Raw genomic sequence first — 17,144 nt, 5'->3', positions numbered from 1 at the left:
AATAAATATGAAGATATAGTTATTTTAAAAATTAAAAATAAAGAGAGTAAAAATTATAATTAATTTACAATTCTAAGAGAAAGGATTAAAAAAAAAAAAAAAAAAAAAAAAAAAAAAAACCTTATATTTTACCGAAAAAATTTAAATGTTCCCAACAGATTTGTGAACAAAGTACGTAGGCCGTCACTAATATAAGTAAGAAATTTCTGATTAAATTTTAATTCAAGCATTTTACTTTTTTCAAAAGTTTATAGATTAATTTATATTAAAATAATATTTTTTTTAATATTATATCGTTAATAAATAAATATAATTTTTAAATATTATAAAAAAATATTAATATAATAAATAGAATATAATTATTAATTAATATTTAATTTAATATTTTTTAAGAAAAACGTCGATTATATTATTTTTATTTTAAAATTTATAATTTAATTTAAGTGAAAATAATATTTTATAGAAATTATTATTATTTATTAATGAAAAGCAAACGATGAAAAGCAAAAATTATTTGCATTCCACATTTATTTTACTTTTTAAATAAAAGGAAATTTTTGTTTATAAATTTCAATTTATTATATTTCATTAACCAATATAAATAAAAACTTATTTTGAATTAAAATAAAAAAGTTTTTATTTTTTAAAAAATACCTTAAAAAAGAGGATATACATTTTTTCGTATATTAAAAAGGAACGTAAAAAGGAAGAATATATATTAAAGTTGCTATTATAAATTTTTAATTGAAATATATATTATCTATTCTTTAAAAAACAAATAAAGAAATGTAAGGTATATTTTCCTTCATATATATCATAATTATGGATACAAAGTGGAAAATATAAATTTTTATGTAATTTTGTTTTTTGATATGACACGAAATTTTATTATCTACGTAATAATTATTTTAATATTTTCTTTCTTTAAAAAAAATAGAATAATAAGTTGTTATGATAAATTTTCACTATAAAAGGAAAAAAAAATTCTATTTATAATTAAAAATTTAGTAGTAAAATGTCTTTATCATAAACTATTAATAGATATTTGTTTATTATTGTAAATTTCAGTGATGATCTGAGATTTAGAAAGAGATAGAATTTTAGTATGATAATAAATTTAGTTTTAATAGGTCACGTCTCCCTCTTTTATCTTTTTTTTTTTTTTATTCTCTACTGACGTATAATCGTGACTCTATACAATGTCATATGTTGCTATCATACAGAGCCGTACGTATAGGTATACCTGCCTACCCACCATTGTCAGGTAACCATTTAATTTCTTTCTAATGCTCGTACTTATAGAGTAGTGTTATAGCTGAACTTGCTCCCTTATTCCCCATCATATCAGATGAGCTGGAATATTTTCTAATCAGTTTGGGCTCCGATCAGTCTGACCTGCTTCAACTGTGGACTGGATTATGTACTAATGGGTCAACTTGCATAACAGATTCTAATAAGTTTTGAATCCGACTTAACTTCACTGTGAATTTCAGAAACCCAAACGTTATCAGTAACTTTTTACTAATTGATTTGTAAGTTCATTGATAATTCATCAACAAATTACTATGGGATTTTGAATTAACAAATTATATAATATGTAGGTGGAATATTAAATATCTTAGTGCACTTACTAAATAATTTGAAATCTTAGTAAATTTAAAAAAATAAAATTATTAAAGTAATAAATTTTAGTATTACATTAGTCTTTAAATTTTAAAATTTATAGTTATTTTATTATTTTTAAATATGTATTTATTTAAAAAAATTAATTATTACAAAAGTAAAATTAATCAAATTAAATAACAGAAAAATATATTAACAAATTGATTTGAATTTAAAAAAGTGAAAGTGAATAAGTTTATAAAAAAATAAAAGAAAATGGGAGAAAAGGAAAGAAAATGATAGAAAATAAAAATGAAAAAAAAAACAATGTAAAAAGAGAAGTGACAAAGCGAGAAAATGGAAGATAATTAAGGAAAAGAAAATAAAATGAGAAAAAAGAGAAATGATAAAATTAATAAGAGAAAAGATAAAAATGAAGAAAAAAAAAAGAGAAAAGAATAAAAAAATTAAAGGAAAATGAGAATAGCAGAAAATAAAAAAAAATAAAAGAATAAATGATGAAAGAAATTAAATATCTAATTAAATAAAGAAAATAGACAAAAGTTGTCTTCTCTTTTTAAGAAAATAAAATATAAAATAAATAATATAGTGGATGTAAATTAAAATTAAGCTATTGCATTGAAATCAAATGATAAGGTCTACCTGGATAAAATTAATCTATTCAAGAAATTTCCACAATCTCAGTAGAAATCTAAATCTCCTACTATAAAATTTTCCCAAGCCCTTAGGAATTAACTTCCCTTGCAAGAGAAAACTTGCAATCACCAAATTTTTATGAATTGCTAATAGACAAACTATACAGGTTAAATAACCACTCTTCCTAGAAATTTCTTGTAAACATAATCACATGGCCTTTCTTTATTATTATTATTATTATTAATTACTGTCATGTTTTTGGAGGTTTATGATAAAGACTACATGCAGATTGATGATTGTGAAATGTCTTCCTGAGGTAAATATTTGTAGGGTTTGGTTTGGCTACTTCCTTTTATGCATTTTGTACTTTGCACATCAACTATGCTCTCCATGATTTTTTAACATTTTTTAATTTTGTGGGTCCTTTTTTCTATAATATTTTTCTTTTCTTTCACAGGGATGATTCCTGGCATCTGCTTATACAAAACTCTCTGTATTGTCACATACAATAGCAGTAAAGAAAGAAAGAAAGAAAGAAATGTATATATATATTATCTTTTGTCAGATTTCTTCTTGTTATTGAAGACAAAATGTTACAGGGTCCTTATCAGTGGGGACATGTATCCATTGACAAAGAATAGGATTCATAAATTTTGCATTTTCTGCATATCATATGTAACTTTTATGCTGGATTTGAACGGTGGTGATTGTTAGATCCATCAATTTACTTTCCCCCAATGTGAAAGAAAAAACCATCTTTTTATTTTTTTTTTTTCTTGGAGAATTTTTCATTGATGGTGGATCCCATACATCACCACCAATTTTCCTTGTAGTTCCCGTCTGCTTCTTTAACATTTACTTCATCTTATCAAAGTCCAACATGTTTATCTCTATCTCCTAGTCTTTTGATCCTTATTTTTCTCTTCTTCTGCAGAAATTTCCTCCCTCCGAGTCATGGAGTTGTTGTATGTTGAAAACCATGGCAAGAGGAGGAGGAAGATGAAAATCAACCCTGATCAAGATGATCCACCATCAACTGCAATGGAACATCTACCACATGAGATCATCCATGATATTCTTTCAAGATTACCCATCTCTTCTTTGGTGCAATTCAAGTGTGTTTGTAAAGCTTGGAGAGCCTTAGCTCAAGATCCTCACCTTGTGAGATTCTATCTCTCTACCACAACCAACAACGATCCTTGTCTGATTCTTCACTGCGATTTTCCCATCAGGAACCAGATTTACTTCGTGGATTTTGCTGCTGCTCCAGACCAAGGAAAAGACAAGGTAAAAAGAATCAATGTACCCTTTTGGCCTATGATGCCAGAATTCGATGTGGTAGGTTCCTGTAATGGTTTACTTTGTTTAGCTGACTCGCTTTACAATGATGCTGTTTATATTTACAACCCTTTCACTAGGAACCATGTAGAGCTCCCAAAATCGCTGAAATATCCTGACCAAGAAGTTGTTTTTGGGTTCGGATTCCATCCAAAAACTCAGGAATACAAGGTAGTAAAGATTGTTTACTATAGGAATGGTCATAGTACTTACCCTCGAGCCCGTAGGCTCGTGTATCCACAATCTGAAGTTCAAATTCTAACTCTAGGCAGCCCCAAGTGGCGAAGTCTAGGCAAGATATCATACCAGCTCGTTCGCCGCCCGTCTGAGGCCTTAGTTAATGGAAGACTTCATTGGGTTAGTCGACCCCGGAGATATAACCCTGCTCGGCGGCTAGTCTCATTTGACTTAGCTGATGAGCAATTCAGGGAAGTCCCAAAGCCAGACTGCGGCGGCCTGAGTAGATGCAACTACCACCTTGTGGTGCTGAGGGGGTGTCTTGCTGCTGCTGTGTATTGCAGCTATGGAAGATTGGAGATTTGGGTGATGAAAGAGTATAATGTGAAGGAGACTTGGGTAAAAGAATACAGTATTGGAACTTACATGCCAAAGGGATTGAAGCAAAATCTTGATAGGCCTTCAAAGATTTGGAAGAATTCTTTGAATGGAAGAGTTGTTAGAGTGTTAGGCCTTCTGCAAGATGGTGAGGTTTTGTTGGAGTACAAAAGCAGAGTTCTTGTTACTTATGACCCAAATCATGGAAAGTTTAAAGAGCTTTCATTACAAGGGATACCTAAATGGTTTCAAGCTGTTGTTCATGCAGGCAGCCTCAGTTGGATTAATACTCCCATTGATACATAGAAGTTGATGATGATTTCTTGGCCTGTGAGTTTTAAAACTTCTTTGATCTTTACAACGAAAAACACAAAGATTCATGTTTTGTGTTCATTAGTGTAGTGTTATCATGTCAATTAATTCCTTGTTTGTATAGATGAAATTCAATCCATTACCAGAAATAAACTCATTCTCTATTGAATTTACAAAATCTTTTCTCTCCCTTGACATATCTTTTCTAAGATTTTTTGTGAACCCTTCATTTGAAATCTAAAAGTTTGCAAATATTTTAATTTTTTTTCTATTAAATTAAGGGGAAAAAAAAAAGTAAGAAGAAGATAAGAAAGAGCAAAAAAGTCAAAAGGCCGCAAGCAAATTGCCCTAACATTAAAAAATATAGACCACATCACATGGGTCTGAAAGTGAAAACCAAACTAAGTTTCAAAGTTGATGAACCAAATAATCTTGTTTTATCAAAGTTGGATCTTAGCCAAACACCCTTTTCAGTTCATCTTTTTGTCATTAAAAATAATAATAATAATAATAATAATAATAATAATAATTATGGGTATTTGATTCATGGACCATTAGATAAAGATTAAGCTCACATCAGCCACCTAATCAAAAGGGCTACAAGCACTTAGCTAATTCTTTTTCTACACAAGACACCAACCCACCAGCAGAATATAACATTTGTATACTAATAATAACAAAAGAAACTACATTAAGAAATACCTTTAAAAAAAATACCCTCAACTTTTTTTTTTCCTTTTCTTCCACCATTCATTCGAGTAGCATAATCTTTTTTCTTTTCTAGTTCCAACCTTTCACATTAGAGCTATATAGATATAAAGATGATTTCTTTTTTTTTTTTAATTTTATTTTTTTAATGAAACTTAAGAAACTAGCAAATAAGCTTATTTGCTGTGTGAAAATGGAAAATCCACCACTGCACGTTAAAAATCCTTCGTTGATGATCAGTCCCCCTCTCATATACAAAAGCTTGGAGGAGTTTTGGTCAACACTCGCATCTCTTTTACAAGCCTTGGCCAAGCAACACCTTGAATATCAGCTTTGAGCAACGGCACACCATCTCGTCGGCCGCTTAATCGAAGATCTGCAATCCCGCCGGACCAGCTATTGCTTTGTTCGTCATTCCACCAGCTTTGAGCAACACTCAGATCTCCTTTACTTGCACTTTGCTTTCAATCTAGCATACATCAGTTAAATATTTAATTGCACTGTCTACAAAGTTTAATTTAGTTCATTTTTTTTTTTTTTAAATTAATCTCAAAAAGTTTGAATTTAAATTCAGTTTTAACCTAAAAATTAGTCTGAATTTCTTGGTTAAATTTCTTACTTTCTTGATTCAGCCTAAAAATTAAGAAACTTAATTTCTTGATTTTTAGATCTTTGGACAAAAAATTAATTGATTAAATTAAACACCCCACCAACTGCTAAGGTAAAATTAAGTATTATATGAAAGATGTTCAATAGCGAAGTACAATGTTAATGTCAATCCTCATTCAGAGGTTCTTACCTACAAGTAAAGGAAGCAAGAAAAGGAAGCTCAAGCTTAGCTTATAGGGAACAAAGGATTGAGATTTCCAATAGTTTCCATCAGCATCTATTTGTCTTGTAGTTATATAGATAAGAGCTTCAACTTTGTTTGAGGCTTTTTCTTGGAATTGTCATTTTGAGTCAGCGCGTCAATGTTCTGAAATTTAGAAAAAATATAATTTTAGAAGACAACATCATATTTAGAAAAAATATGATTTAGTTGAGTGTATAGAAAAGTTTAATTTAAGATGTCACATCCCCTCTTTTATTCTTTTTTCTTTATTTTCTAATGACGCATAACTGCCACTCTACTATAGTGTCACTTGTTTCTGTCTGTCTCTGTTACACAAACCTGTTCATTCTTGTCAGGTGACCATTTAATACTCCTTTAGTGCCCCATGCTGATAGGGTCGTGGCAAGCGCGCGTGCTAATAGAGTCATAGTATAACTAGGCCTAACCTTCTACTCCCCGTCACATCAAACGTCGAGATAGAACTATCGGTCAGTCCGATCTGCACAGTCGCGAATTGAATGGTGTGTTGATGGATCGATCTGATTGGTGAGCTCTAATGGGTTTTGGATCTGTTTCTTTCTCTATGACTCGACCTTAGCTCGGTCATCAGCTTCTACTTCCAGCTCCACCAAAATCCACATCGTTAGGTATTATGAATCAATAGATGACTTCCAACACAAGCACGCATCAGGCAGGGAATAAAACAACACTGAAATTTCATGAAGAGCAGCTACACATCTTGTATGAAGGATAATTTATAATTGGGGTTGAAAACGTCTTCATAAACTTACAATTGGGGTTGCTTGTGTCAACACATCTCTTGGGCTTCTTACCAAAGCTCAACTTGGGATGAAGGCCCCAAATATCCAACAGAGGCCTATCCTTTTCACTTCTCTTCACAATATACATCCAGCTTTATGATAGCCTTGGGTCTTGTAACTGGACCCATAAGAAATAGTGTCTTCCACAGAGTCAGCTCTATGACCTCACTAAGGTTCCAAGTCCTCAAGGTTAAAACAAGGCAACTAAGGGATGTTCGTTTTCGTTATAGTTTTTTACTTTTTTGTTTTTTATTTGATAAAAATAAATAAATAATAACAAAATTTGTTTATATGTTAATGTTATAGTTTTATTTTTACTATTCAATAAAAATACTTTTAAAATAAAAAACTAAAACTTTCTACAGATTTTATTAAATCATTATTTTTCTTTATAAATTTTATCATATTATCATAATTTAATTTTTCATCTTTATCGATTAATATTTTTAAAATATATTTTCATTCAATTAATTTTTAAAATATAATTTTATTTTGTTATTATAAAAAAATTTACTATAATGGTTATTCAATTTTAAAAAATACATTAAAACAATCATAAAATTTTAAAAAATTTATTAATTAGTCATTTTATTAATTTTAATTATTAAATATTTAGAAGAAATCTTTTTTTTTTTTCTTATTTTTGCCTCTAAACTATGGGGCAATGTTCAATTTTGTCCAAAATTAAGTTTTGGACTCAATTTACCTCAGCCTTTTAAATTAGAATCAAATTTGCCTATTTTTGGTCAAAATATATTAAAATAATAGTTTTTAAAATTCTTAATAATAACACATTAATTTTATATTTATTATTATAATTTAAAAATAATAACTAATAATTTATTGGTGTACAATTTGTTGGTTAATCAAACTAAATCAAAGTTAAAAATGAATTAAACCAAATCAAAATCAATTCATCAGTTCTGCCATTAGCACACTTTTAAAATCAAATGTTAAAATTTCATGATAAATCCTAGAATAAATTTAACCACAAGTCATAAGGTAAACTATGCTTAAAAATATTATTATTATAAATTAAAAAATTATTATTTTAATATATTTTGGCCAAAACAAAGAAAATTTGATCCTAATCTAAAAGGTTCGGGCAAATTGAGTCCAAAACTTAATTTTGAACAAAATTAAATATTGCTCAATAATTTAGGGGTAAAAATGAGAGTTGGTCCTCAAATAATTTACTATTTAATCTCAGTAGGAAAAAACTCATTAATTGATCCTCAATTTTAATTAAATGTCCACTAATTAGTCCCATTGAGGAATATTAAACTTTTTTTAAAAAAAACTTTATTATTGAATCTCTATGATTTGAAAAAATTTATCAGTTGGTCCCTCAATTTTAAAAAATACACTAAAATATTTTTAATGTATTAAAAATAAAAGTAAGCTAATTAGTCCTTATATTAGTTCTAGCATTTAAGTATTTACTATTTAGTCCATATGGTATGAGAAAATTTATTAGTTAATCCTTTAATTTTGTGAAAATATTTACTAATTAATCTCTTTATATTAAGGGGCATTTAAAATTTTTTTGCAATACTTAATAATTAAAATCAATGAAAGAATTAATTAATATATTTTCTAAAACATTTGAAATATTTTAATGTATTTTTCAAAATCAATACACTAATTAGTGAATTTTTCTATACGATAGAAACTAAAAAGTAATTTTCTATTTTTATAACACTAAACAGTTAAAATTAATAGAGAAACTAATTAGTAAACTTTTTAAAATTTTAAGAACATTTTAATATATTTTTAAAAATCGATAGACTAACTAATGAAATTTTTTATATTATAGGAATCAAATAGTAATATTATTTTTTATTATAATATTTATATTTTATAAAAATAAAAATAGTAATATTGTTTCTTATTATAATATCTATATTTTATAAAAATAATTTATTCATTTTTACTGTTGTATGAAAATTTATAAATCGTAAGATAAATTACATTTTCATCTTTGAATTTTAACAAAATTAACTGATTGATCTCCGATTTTTAAAATTCAATACTAAATAAAATTTGAATACTAAATTTTTATATAATAAATCCGACTAACAACATCTTCATTCCATCCATTTTTAAAAGAAATTATCATAAAATCATAGGAAAATGACTTTATTGCTCTCATATTTATTTTGAGATATAAAAAATACTTTTATCCTTCATTAATTAATTATTAAAATATTTTAGTCCCTGATTATATATATATATATCTTATGACGTCAAAGGCATATCAAATTATAACATTCAACTAATTATAAATTTTTTTATTCTTCATGTATCATTTATAAAATATTTAAATTTCTAATTATATAATAATTATGACATTAAGTGTAGATTAAATTATAACATTCAAGTTATTCTCAAATGCAGAATATATGTTCAAACTAAACAAAATTAAATTCAAAAATAATAATGAAAATTGTAATCATTAACAAACTTTTTCAAAAATTTTAATCAAAAGAAGAAGAAACAAAGAAAGGAAGAAGGAAGAGAAATGTTGATATTTATCAAATTTTTTCCTTTATGTAGGCAGTAGAGTATGAAGGAAGAACAAAGAAAGGAAGAAGGAAGAAGGAAGAAGGAAGAAGGAAGAAGGAAGAGAAATGATGATATTTATCAAAAAAAAAAATTTATGTAGGAAAATGTCATTTTTATAAATTTGACGATCAATCATTGTTTAACTAACGGAAAAATAGATGTATGGACAGTATTGTTGGACAGATCTATTATATAAAGATTTAGGACACTTGGCTAGGGCATTTAAGACTCTTTCTTTGATTGGGCACTTGGTTTTACGGACACGTCTAGACTTATTAACATTACTTGGTATTCAAACTTGTGGCTTTATTGGTGCTTCTAGACTCATTAACCTTGTACGATATTCAACCTCATGGTTTTATTGGCACTTTCAAACTTAGTAGTCTTGCTTTATGTTCGTATATTGGCTCTCCTCTTATTTTTAAAATTTATCTATAAAATAAAAGTTTATACAACACACATGTGATAATAATTTTATCATCGATAATATAATATTTATTGTAGAGGAACAAGCTCTAAAGCAAAGTCTGAAGTAATTGCGATGTGTTTATGAGATAAAATAATATTTGAATTAAACATTTAAATTCTACATAATCATTAGTTTTAGAGATTAACCACTAAAATTAATTTAAACACTTTTTCAACTTATTTCTTAATCATACTGATATTTGCTATTTTATTTGCTTTTAAATAAAAGACTTAAATTATAGTTAATTAAGAAGTTGTAAAACTTTAAATGGCCATGCAAAATAAATCATGGTATTTAATTTAAAAGTTATTTAAATTAGTTTTCACTAAAAAACAATTACTGGTCCTTAGAATCAAGGTTATGAATATATCAAAGGATGAGTATTAAGCCGCTCATAATCCAGTTTTTTTTTTCTTTGACAATTTTTTTTAAATAAAAGGGTATAAATATAAATAAAATTTATTTTCGAAAAGAAGGAAATATCTAAAAATTGAATAAATTTCTTTGCAGCAAGGGTAATTCACCTCATTTGGGCATGATCTTTATGAGTAGCCATATGGGCCATATCAGTGGAGAATTATAATTCACCAACTCGATCCTACTCACATTGACCTTATCTTGATGTTAGATCACAGGGTGTAGCCATGTGCAACCCACATGATCATCTCTACCTCTTTTCTATTTATAAACCATGCAATTTCTTCTTAATATTTATACACTGTATCAAGAGGATGTTCCATTTATTACCGTATCAATGATGGCTCATCATTCAGCTTTGATCTTTGAGCTTTTAGGGGTGCAACCCTAAAATTGAGCTTAGAAAATAGTCGTATCAAAATTTTATAAATTGAGTCTTGAATAATTTAAAAATAGTTTAATTTATTTAAATTTCAGAAATTGCTAAAATTGAAGTGAAGCCAAGCGAATTATAGTCGAAAATTTTAAAAGCTAATAATTATATTGCAAAATGCAAATTATTAAACAAAGATCAAACCCTAAAATTTTTATTATTGCAAACATCAAAGACCATAATATATATTAAAAAACTCAATACTGCATGGAACCAAACAAGCATACATGCTGATCTGTCACAGATGCAATAGACTACCCAAAACATATCCTACACTGTAGCAAATGCATGTCTGCCATGTGGCGACTTCTCATTGGGTTCAACCCAAGTGGGACATCCCAATACCGAGACCCATTACCCTAAAAAGAAACTAGTACTCTTATTAAACCACAAGCTAGAAGAGGAATATTACAGAATGGCATGCAATGACCAACCCTAGCTTACCCACTAAACAAGCTTTCAAGAAAACCACCGTACCCTTCGACTCTTTACTCAGGCTTCTCAACTGCAGCTTCTTCTGCTTCAGGCTTCTTCTTCTCACCGCCTTCTTCCTCCTTCGGAGCTTCAACCGGAGCTTCCGGTGCCGGTGCTTCTGCATCAGTTGCAGGCTCAGTTGTCTCTTTGGGAGCCTCCTCAACAACGGTCTCTGGTGCTGGTTCCTCCTGAGATGTTTCTTCCTCGGGAGTCTCCTCTTCCGCAGTTTTCTCTACTTCTGGCTCTTCTTTCACATCCTTTGCTTCTTCAACCTCTACCACCTCTTTAGTTTCCACCACTGCTTCCGCCGGAGCATCAGACTCTGGTGCTACTGGTTCTTCAGATACCTGATCAACCGCCTCTGCTTCCTTTGGCTCTTCTTCTGGTTTTTCATCAGCAACTGGTGCTGCCTCTGGAACCTTGACTTCCTCAGCTTTCTCCTCTGGAAGTGCAGTCTGTGCTGATACCACCTGAAAAATATATTAAATGATCAGCAATTAGAATAATACTGAAAATCAAGAATCTGAATGAAAAATTAAGAAGAAAAGAATGATGGGTGACCTCAACAGTAGCCATAGAAAGCAAGAGAAAATGAAATAGAAACTAAAAGTAAATGGTGAGAAGCAAAGAGGAAGTGAAGAGAGAGCTTAGAGTGTATTTTGTGCAGAGAGAGGGTAACTGAGAGTGGCTTATATAGAGAGAGGAGTAGAGGCCAGTAAGCTTCATGTGAGAGGGAGAGAGGTGGGAACTCTACCTAAGGAAGAGGAATCTTGGGATTTGACCTCACATCTCTCTGAAATCAAAATCAATAGGAATAGATCAACATTTTAAGAATAGTGAATTAATTTTTTTTTTTCAAATAAGTAAGCTGTAGTTTATCTTTTTAAATTACCCTAGATATTTCTTTTTGATCGAAAAGGGTAAATAATGGAGGGCCATTTTCAGCTAAGCCATCATCTTTCTTTTGGTTTTTTGTGCTTATGTGCTTTGTGCAGTCGGTAATGTAGGTGACCTTTATTATTATCATGTTCCCAGCTTCTTATTTTCTTCTTTAATTAATTAATTAATTAAAAAAATTATATGAAATGGATTATTAATTATTAATTAAACAGAGAAATTAATATTTAAATTCAGATTCACATGTCATGAACTCTGTATATTGAAGCAGCCATAAAGAATGGGATGAGTAAATCATACTGAAATGGGTTAAAAATCATTACAGGATTTGTCAGATATTATAATCAATAGTCATGAATGATATAATTATGAAATTGGTTAATTCTAATTTCTTATAAAAGCCAAACCGACCTTAATTGCCACATCTACAAAATTATCACACAATTGGAGTTGATCACCCTTTTTCTATAATGTTTCTCAAATTGCATGATTACCCAAATCTGAATTTGAGATGGGCTTATTTTACCTGCAAAGAAAGAGAAACGCAAAATTAAAAAATAAAAAATCATCGGAGAATATGACATAAGCAGGAAGCGGAGAACAATGATTCCAGGTGGGCAAGCAGGGAGGCAGCGTCCTGAGCTCTGTCCTGTTTGCCCCAGGACCTATGCCTAGTCTGTAAAGTTGAAAAAGCTTTGACAAATTTCTCCATTTTAGGTTTTCTCTTGGGCGGTGGAGTTGGCCCACACCCGTGGATCCCACAGTCCTATTTCTCCAATGGAGCTATGACATGTGTCATGCAGATCACCGACCACGTCAGACTCTGCTGTTTCCATGTCATTATTGGACTCCTGGATGCCTAAAATGAGGTGGGTCAAGCGTTGCTTTATCATGGACTTGGAAGGATGGTGATGGGAGAGAAATTTTTTCTGTATATATAAATAAAGAATGAAAGAGTGGAAATTTAATGTTTTTAAATTGAAAATTTTACTATATAAACTTTATATTATGAAAAAAAATTTTAATTAATTTTTTAATTTTAAGAAATATATTAAAATATTCATAAATTTTTTTAAAAATTATTAATAATAAATATATGGCATTATCTTTTCTTAATTATGCAATATGTAAATGAAAGTATAGTAGAATACTAAAAGGTAATTTAATCATACAATTAAAAATTAGAAAGTGATTTGATGCATATCTATATCTATAATCTATATTTATAATTTTATAATATATATATATATAAGTGTGAATCAGGCGAATTTTGAATGAATTAAAATATTCTCACATATTTTTAATATCTATAAAAATTAAATAATAATATAAATTTTTAAAATTATTTTATATATATTTAATATAATTCTAATGAAAATAAAATTGTTAGTTTATATATGAATTCTATTATATTAATAATATTTAATTAATTAATAATTTTTTATAAATAAAAATTTTAATAATATTAAACTAATTAAAATAAACTATAAAACTTATTAACTGTAAATCAAATAAAATTATATACTAAATAGATAAAAAATAATAATTTTAACCAGTAATAAGATAAAAAATAAATAAAACTATATAATTTGTTATGGAAAGATTATAATCCTTTATAATATAAAAGTATTTTTTTTCCATTTTAAAAAGATTATTGATATATATTTTATTTTCAAAAATAAAAATATTACCAGTAATGTTTGTTATTGCAGTTAAGAAATTTATATTTTTTTTTAAAAAAATCTATGATGTAGTAAAATTATTTAATATTAAATATATTAATGTTTATGAAAAATTTAAATTAATAAACACAATATATTATCGTAAATTATTATATCATGAAAATTTTATATTATAATTAATTTTACACTGTTCAAATAGATAAATATGCTAACTAATAAGTAATAAAATAATAGGTATGTATAGTTTAAATTTTTTATATTTTATTTTATTTTGAATTAATTTCTGATAATTGAATTTTAATATTAATATTTTCACTTTAAAGATATTTTATTTATAATTATTTGTATGAAATTAATATATATATATATATATATATATATAATAAAAGTACAAAATAATATATCATAATTACAGATACAAAATAAATACAACATTTAGATTATTTTTATTAAATATATACTATTATTTTTTATTTTTTAATATAGATTAATTAAATAAAATACTGTTAGTTTTATAGAGAGATTCAAATTACAATAATAATGAAATTTCTAAAATTTTACTTAATGAATAGAGAAAATGTTATGTTGGCATTTGATGATGATAATTGAAAATTTTATTCAATAAAATTTTTATTTTTGTAAATTTTTATAGATTCGTCCATTGGATAATTGAATTAAAAATATTATTTAAAAACTAAAATTACATGTATGCAAACTAGTTAATATAAATACACTTATAACTAAGGATCGATTAGGTTTATATATATATAACTGTGAGAAGGAGGTGCGAAATATTGACATTATTAACAATACTCTTATAAGTTTTTATTTTTATTTAAAATCTTTAATTTAATTAAATAATTATATTAGTATTTTATTTAAACTAAAAATGTATGTTAATATTTAAAGAAAACTATTAACAATTTATATCAACATTTAATTCTATTAAAAAAATTTATTATAACCTAAAATAATGTTAAAAAATTAATTAAATTAAAAAATTATGTGACTAATGATTGTATTAATAAAATTTCATCAAACAAAAAGAGATATCATCACAAACAAAAAGACAATTATATCTAATAGATTCTTCAACTAAAGTATGAGCAGTTAGAGTAGTATTACGATAAATCCATCTAACAAAAATATCAGTTATAGGGTCTAACAAAGATTTATAATCATTCAAAATCAAACTCCTGCATAAGATAATTTGGCAAAAATGCTCCTCCTTCTTTTTCATCTCTCGAGCATAAATCACTAAAATCTCCCGAACAAAGCCACGGAAGAGAGCATTTACTAAATAAATCTCGAATAAGGTTCCTAGACTGATGTCGTCGTTGCGATTTCGGAAACCCACAATAACTAGTAAATCTCCATTGAATATTATCTTCATAAACAACAGAATCAATAAAATTTGAAGAAAAGTCAACCACAAAAACAGACACATGACTCTTCCACATTAACAAAAAGTCTCCTCCCAATATTTGTTTATTGACTGAGAAGCAACCATCAAAATGTAAAAAATTACGAGAAAATTTCATACGAAAACTAAGAGTTTTTATTTCCATCAAAAATAAAATATCTGACTTATAATTAGTAACCAAATACTTCAATGCATTAACTGTCCGAGGATTGTCGAGTCCTCGGCAGTTCCAACACAGGACGATTATTGCTTTCGGCTATCCCGACCTTTGACGGGATGAATCGCTTCACTGTTGCCTGTCAAATTAACATTCGTAGGGGTGTTGTTAGAGGCATCCTGTTGAGAGGAAAAAAAAACCTGTAACAACCTGTAACCGAAACATATATCTTTTTATCTCTAATTTCATACTAGATACCCCTCTAAAGGATGCCATAAATCTGCCAAAGAGATCTGCATATTCTGAAAATTGATTGCATTGTATGTGAGAAACATCCTCACCATACAGAAATCATAAGTGACGATCGGAATATCTCTGAAACTCTTAATAGGGACTGATGATCGCTGGATTTCTTCACCCCGGTATAAAGGCCAGGCCCATGAAAACAGTCCATGATCCGAAGGCTTCAATATTCCCCTCGAGAGCCAGGTCCAGCCCGCTCAGTCACAGGGCCGGACTCCGCCTAGACTCCTCAATCAAACCGGCCCAAACCTCTCGGCCCAGTAATCAGGCCCTCACCAGGCTCAACTTCAGCCCTACCATTCAACCCAGCCCGGAAAGGGGAAAATGACCAAGATGCCCCGCTGGTAGGTCCTTCCGCATGCGTATCAGAGGAGAATCATACGTATCAGAGGAGAATTAATGGCCGTTACGCATGGAGCAGGCGCCTGACACATCCGTACATACGGAGCTAGGCGACAGAAGACAGCTAGCATTGTGGCAGAGAGACAGATATATATATCACGGTAGAGGCCACGCAGGGGGGGGCTCTCTTCTTCTTCCTTCTCCTTCCTGGATACCATTTTTTTATTCTTTCTGTAACCCTTGCCTAAATATACTACTCTGAGCCATAAAATCTGACTTGAGCGTCGGAGGGCCTCTGCCGGGGCACCCCCGGTAGGCCCCTGACCATTCTTTCTTATTTTACAGATCCTTTCACCAGGTAGAACATGGAGAGACCCATCAGGGAGCCCAACAAGAAAGGATCCAGAAGAAAACCAGATCTATCATGGACCAGGAAGAGGAAAATATTTATCAAATGGCGCCGTCTGTGGGAAACGAAGGGGACCTTTTCGTCACCGGAGTTCCTAAATCTACCCATTGAGATCCACATGGAGGTATGAAAGCTTATGCGAAAAAGAAAGCTGGAGATTTACAGTAACCCAGCTGAAAAGAAAGACCCAGCTGGTTTAAGAATATCTTGACAGTCTTTTAATCTTCATTTTCCTACCCTCGTTGTTTATTTTAACATTTATTGAATTTTATTACTACTAACTTTCCTTTGAGATCTGACGAGATGACACTTCAGATCGAAATATTTGTCTCTGAATATAGATTTTAATCTTTTTTGTAAAAGAAAAAAAAAAGAATGAAAAGTATATATATATTTGTTGAAGTTGTGAGGTCGGCTGTAAAATTCCAGGTTAGCAAGTTAGAAAGGAAAAAAATAAATGAAAAATAGACGAGGTCGGACTAACATTTCAGGTCGGATGGACATGAGGTCAAGGATAACACTCCACAGCCATCCAACTCTGTTGAAGAGCAACGCCCCTCAAGTATCAGAGCAACCTGGAGATAATAGGAAATAATCAAATATCCAGGCAAGGTGGATAAGCTCGGACGTGGTATGCCGTCCAGCTCAAAGACAAGGTGAGATGAGATACCCAGGTCAGCATGGTCGGCATTAGTCTGTTTGATTGTCGAGAGAACGACTGATCAAGCACCGCTAGTAAGACCGTCAA

At 29.2% G+C, this 17,144-nt stretch overlaps 2 protein-coding genes across 2 annotated transcripts; one reads left to right on the top strand and one right to left on the bottom strand.

Moving 5' to 3' along the window:
* Window positions 1-2,847: 2,847 nt before the first annotated feature.
* Window positions 2,848-4,642, top strand: LOC122721313 (F-box protein At3g07870-like). Its single transcript, XM_043948515.1, has 2 exons — window positions 2,848-3,088; window positions 3,194-4,642. Exon 2 carries the CDS (start codon window positions 3,214-3,216, stop codon window positions 4,456-4,458), a length of 1,245 nt encoding a protein of 414 aa, XP_043804450.1. The 5' UTR covers window positions 2,848-3,088; window positions 3,194-3,213; the 3' UTR covers window positions 4,459-4,642.
* A 6,191-nt stretch (window positions 4,643-10,833) lies between these two features.
* On the bottom strand, window positions 10,834-11,856 carry LOC110627785 (fruit protein pKIWI501). Its single transcript, XM_021774148.2, has 2 exons — window positions 11,745-11,856; window positions 10,834-11,653 (listed from the first exon to the last, which is right to left on the bottom strand). Exons 1-2 carry the CDS (start codon window positions 11,757-11,759, stop codon window positions 11,198-11,200), a joined length of 471 nt encoding a protein of 156 aa, XP_021629840.1. The 5' UTR covers window positions 11,760-11,856; the 3' UTR covers window positions 10,834-11,197.
* Between the last annotated feature and the right edge of the window lie 5,288 nt (window positions 11,857-17,144).

This window comes from Manihot esculenta, chromosome 12 (genome assembly GCF_001659605.2).
Source record: "Manihot esculenta cultivar AM560-2 chromosome 12, M.esculenta_v8, whole genome shotgun sequence".
Classification (NCBI taxonomy): domain Eukaryota; kingdom Viridiplantae; phylum Streptophyta; class Magnoliopsida; order Malpighiales; family Euphorbiaceae; genus Manihot; species Manihot esculenta.
The sequence above is the reverse complement of the archived record's forward strand: the minus strand, read 5'-3'. Positions and strand labels throughout refer to the sequence as shown.

Excerpts from the sequence above, each read along its gene's own strand:
- LOC122721313 (XM_043948515.1), top strand. The coding sequence starts at position 3,214 with ATGGAGTTGTTGTATGTTGAAAACCATGGCAAGAGGAGGAGGAAGATG.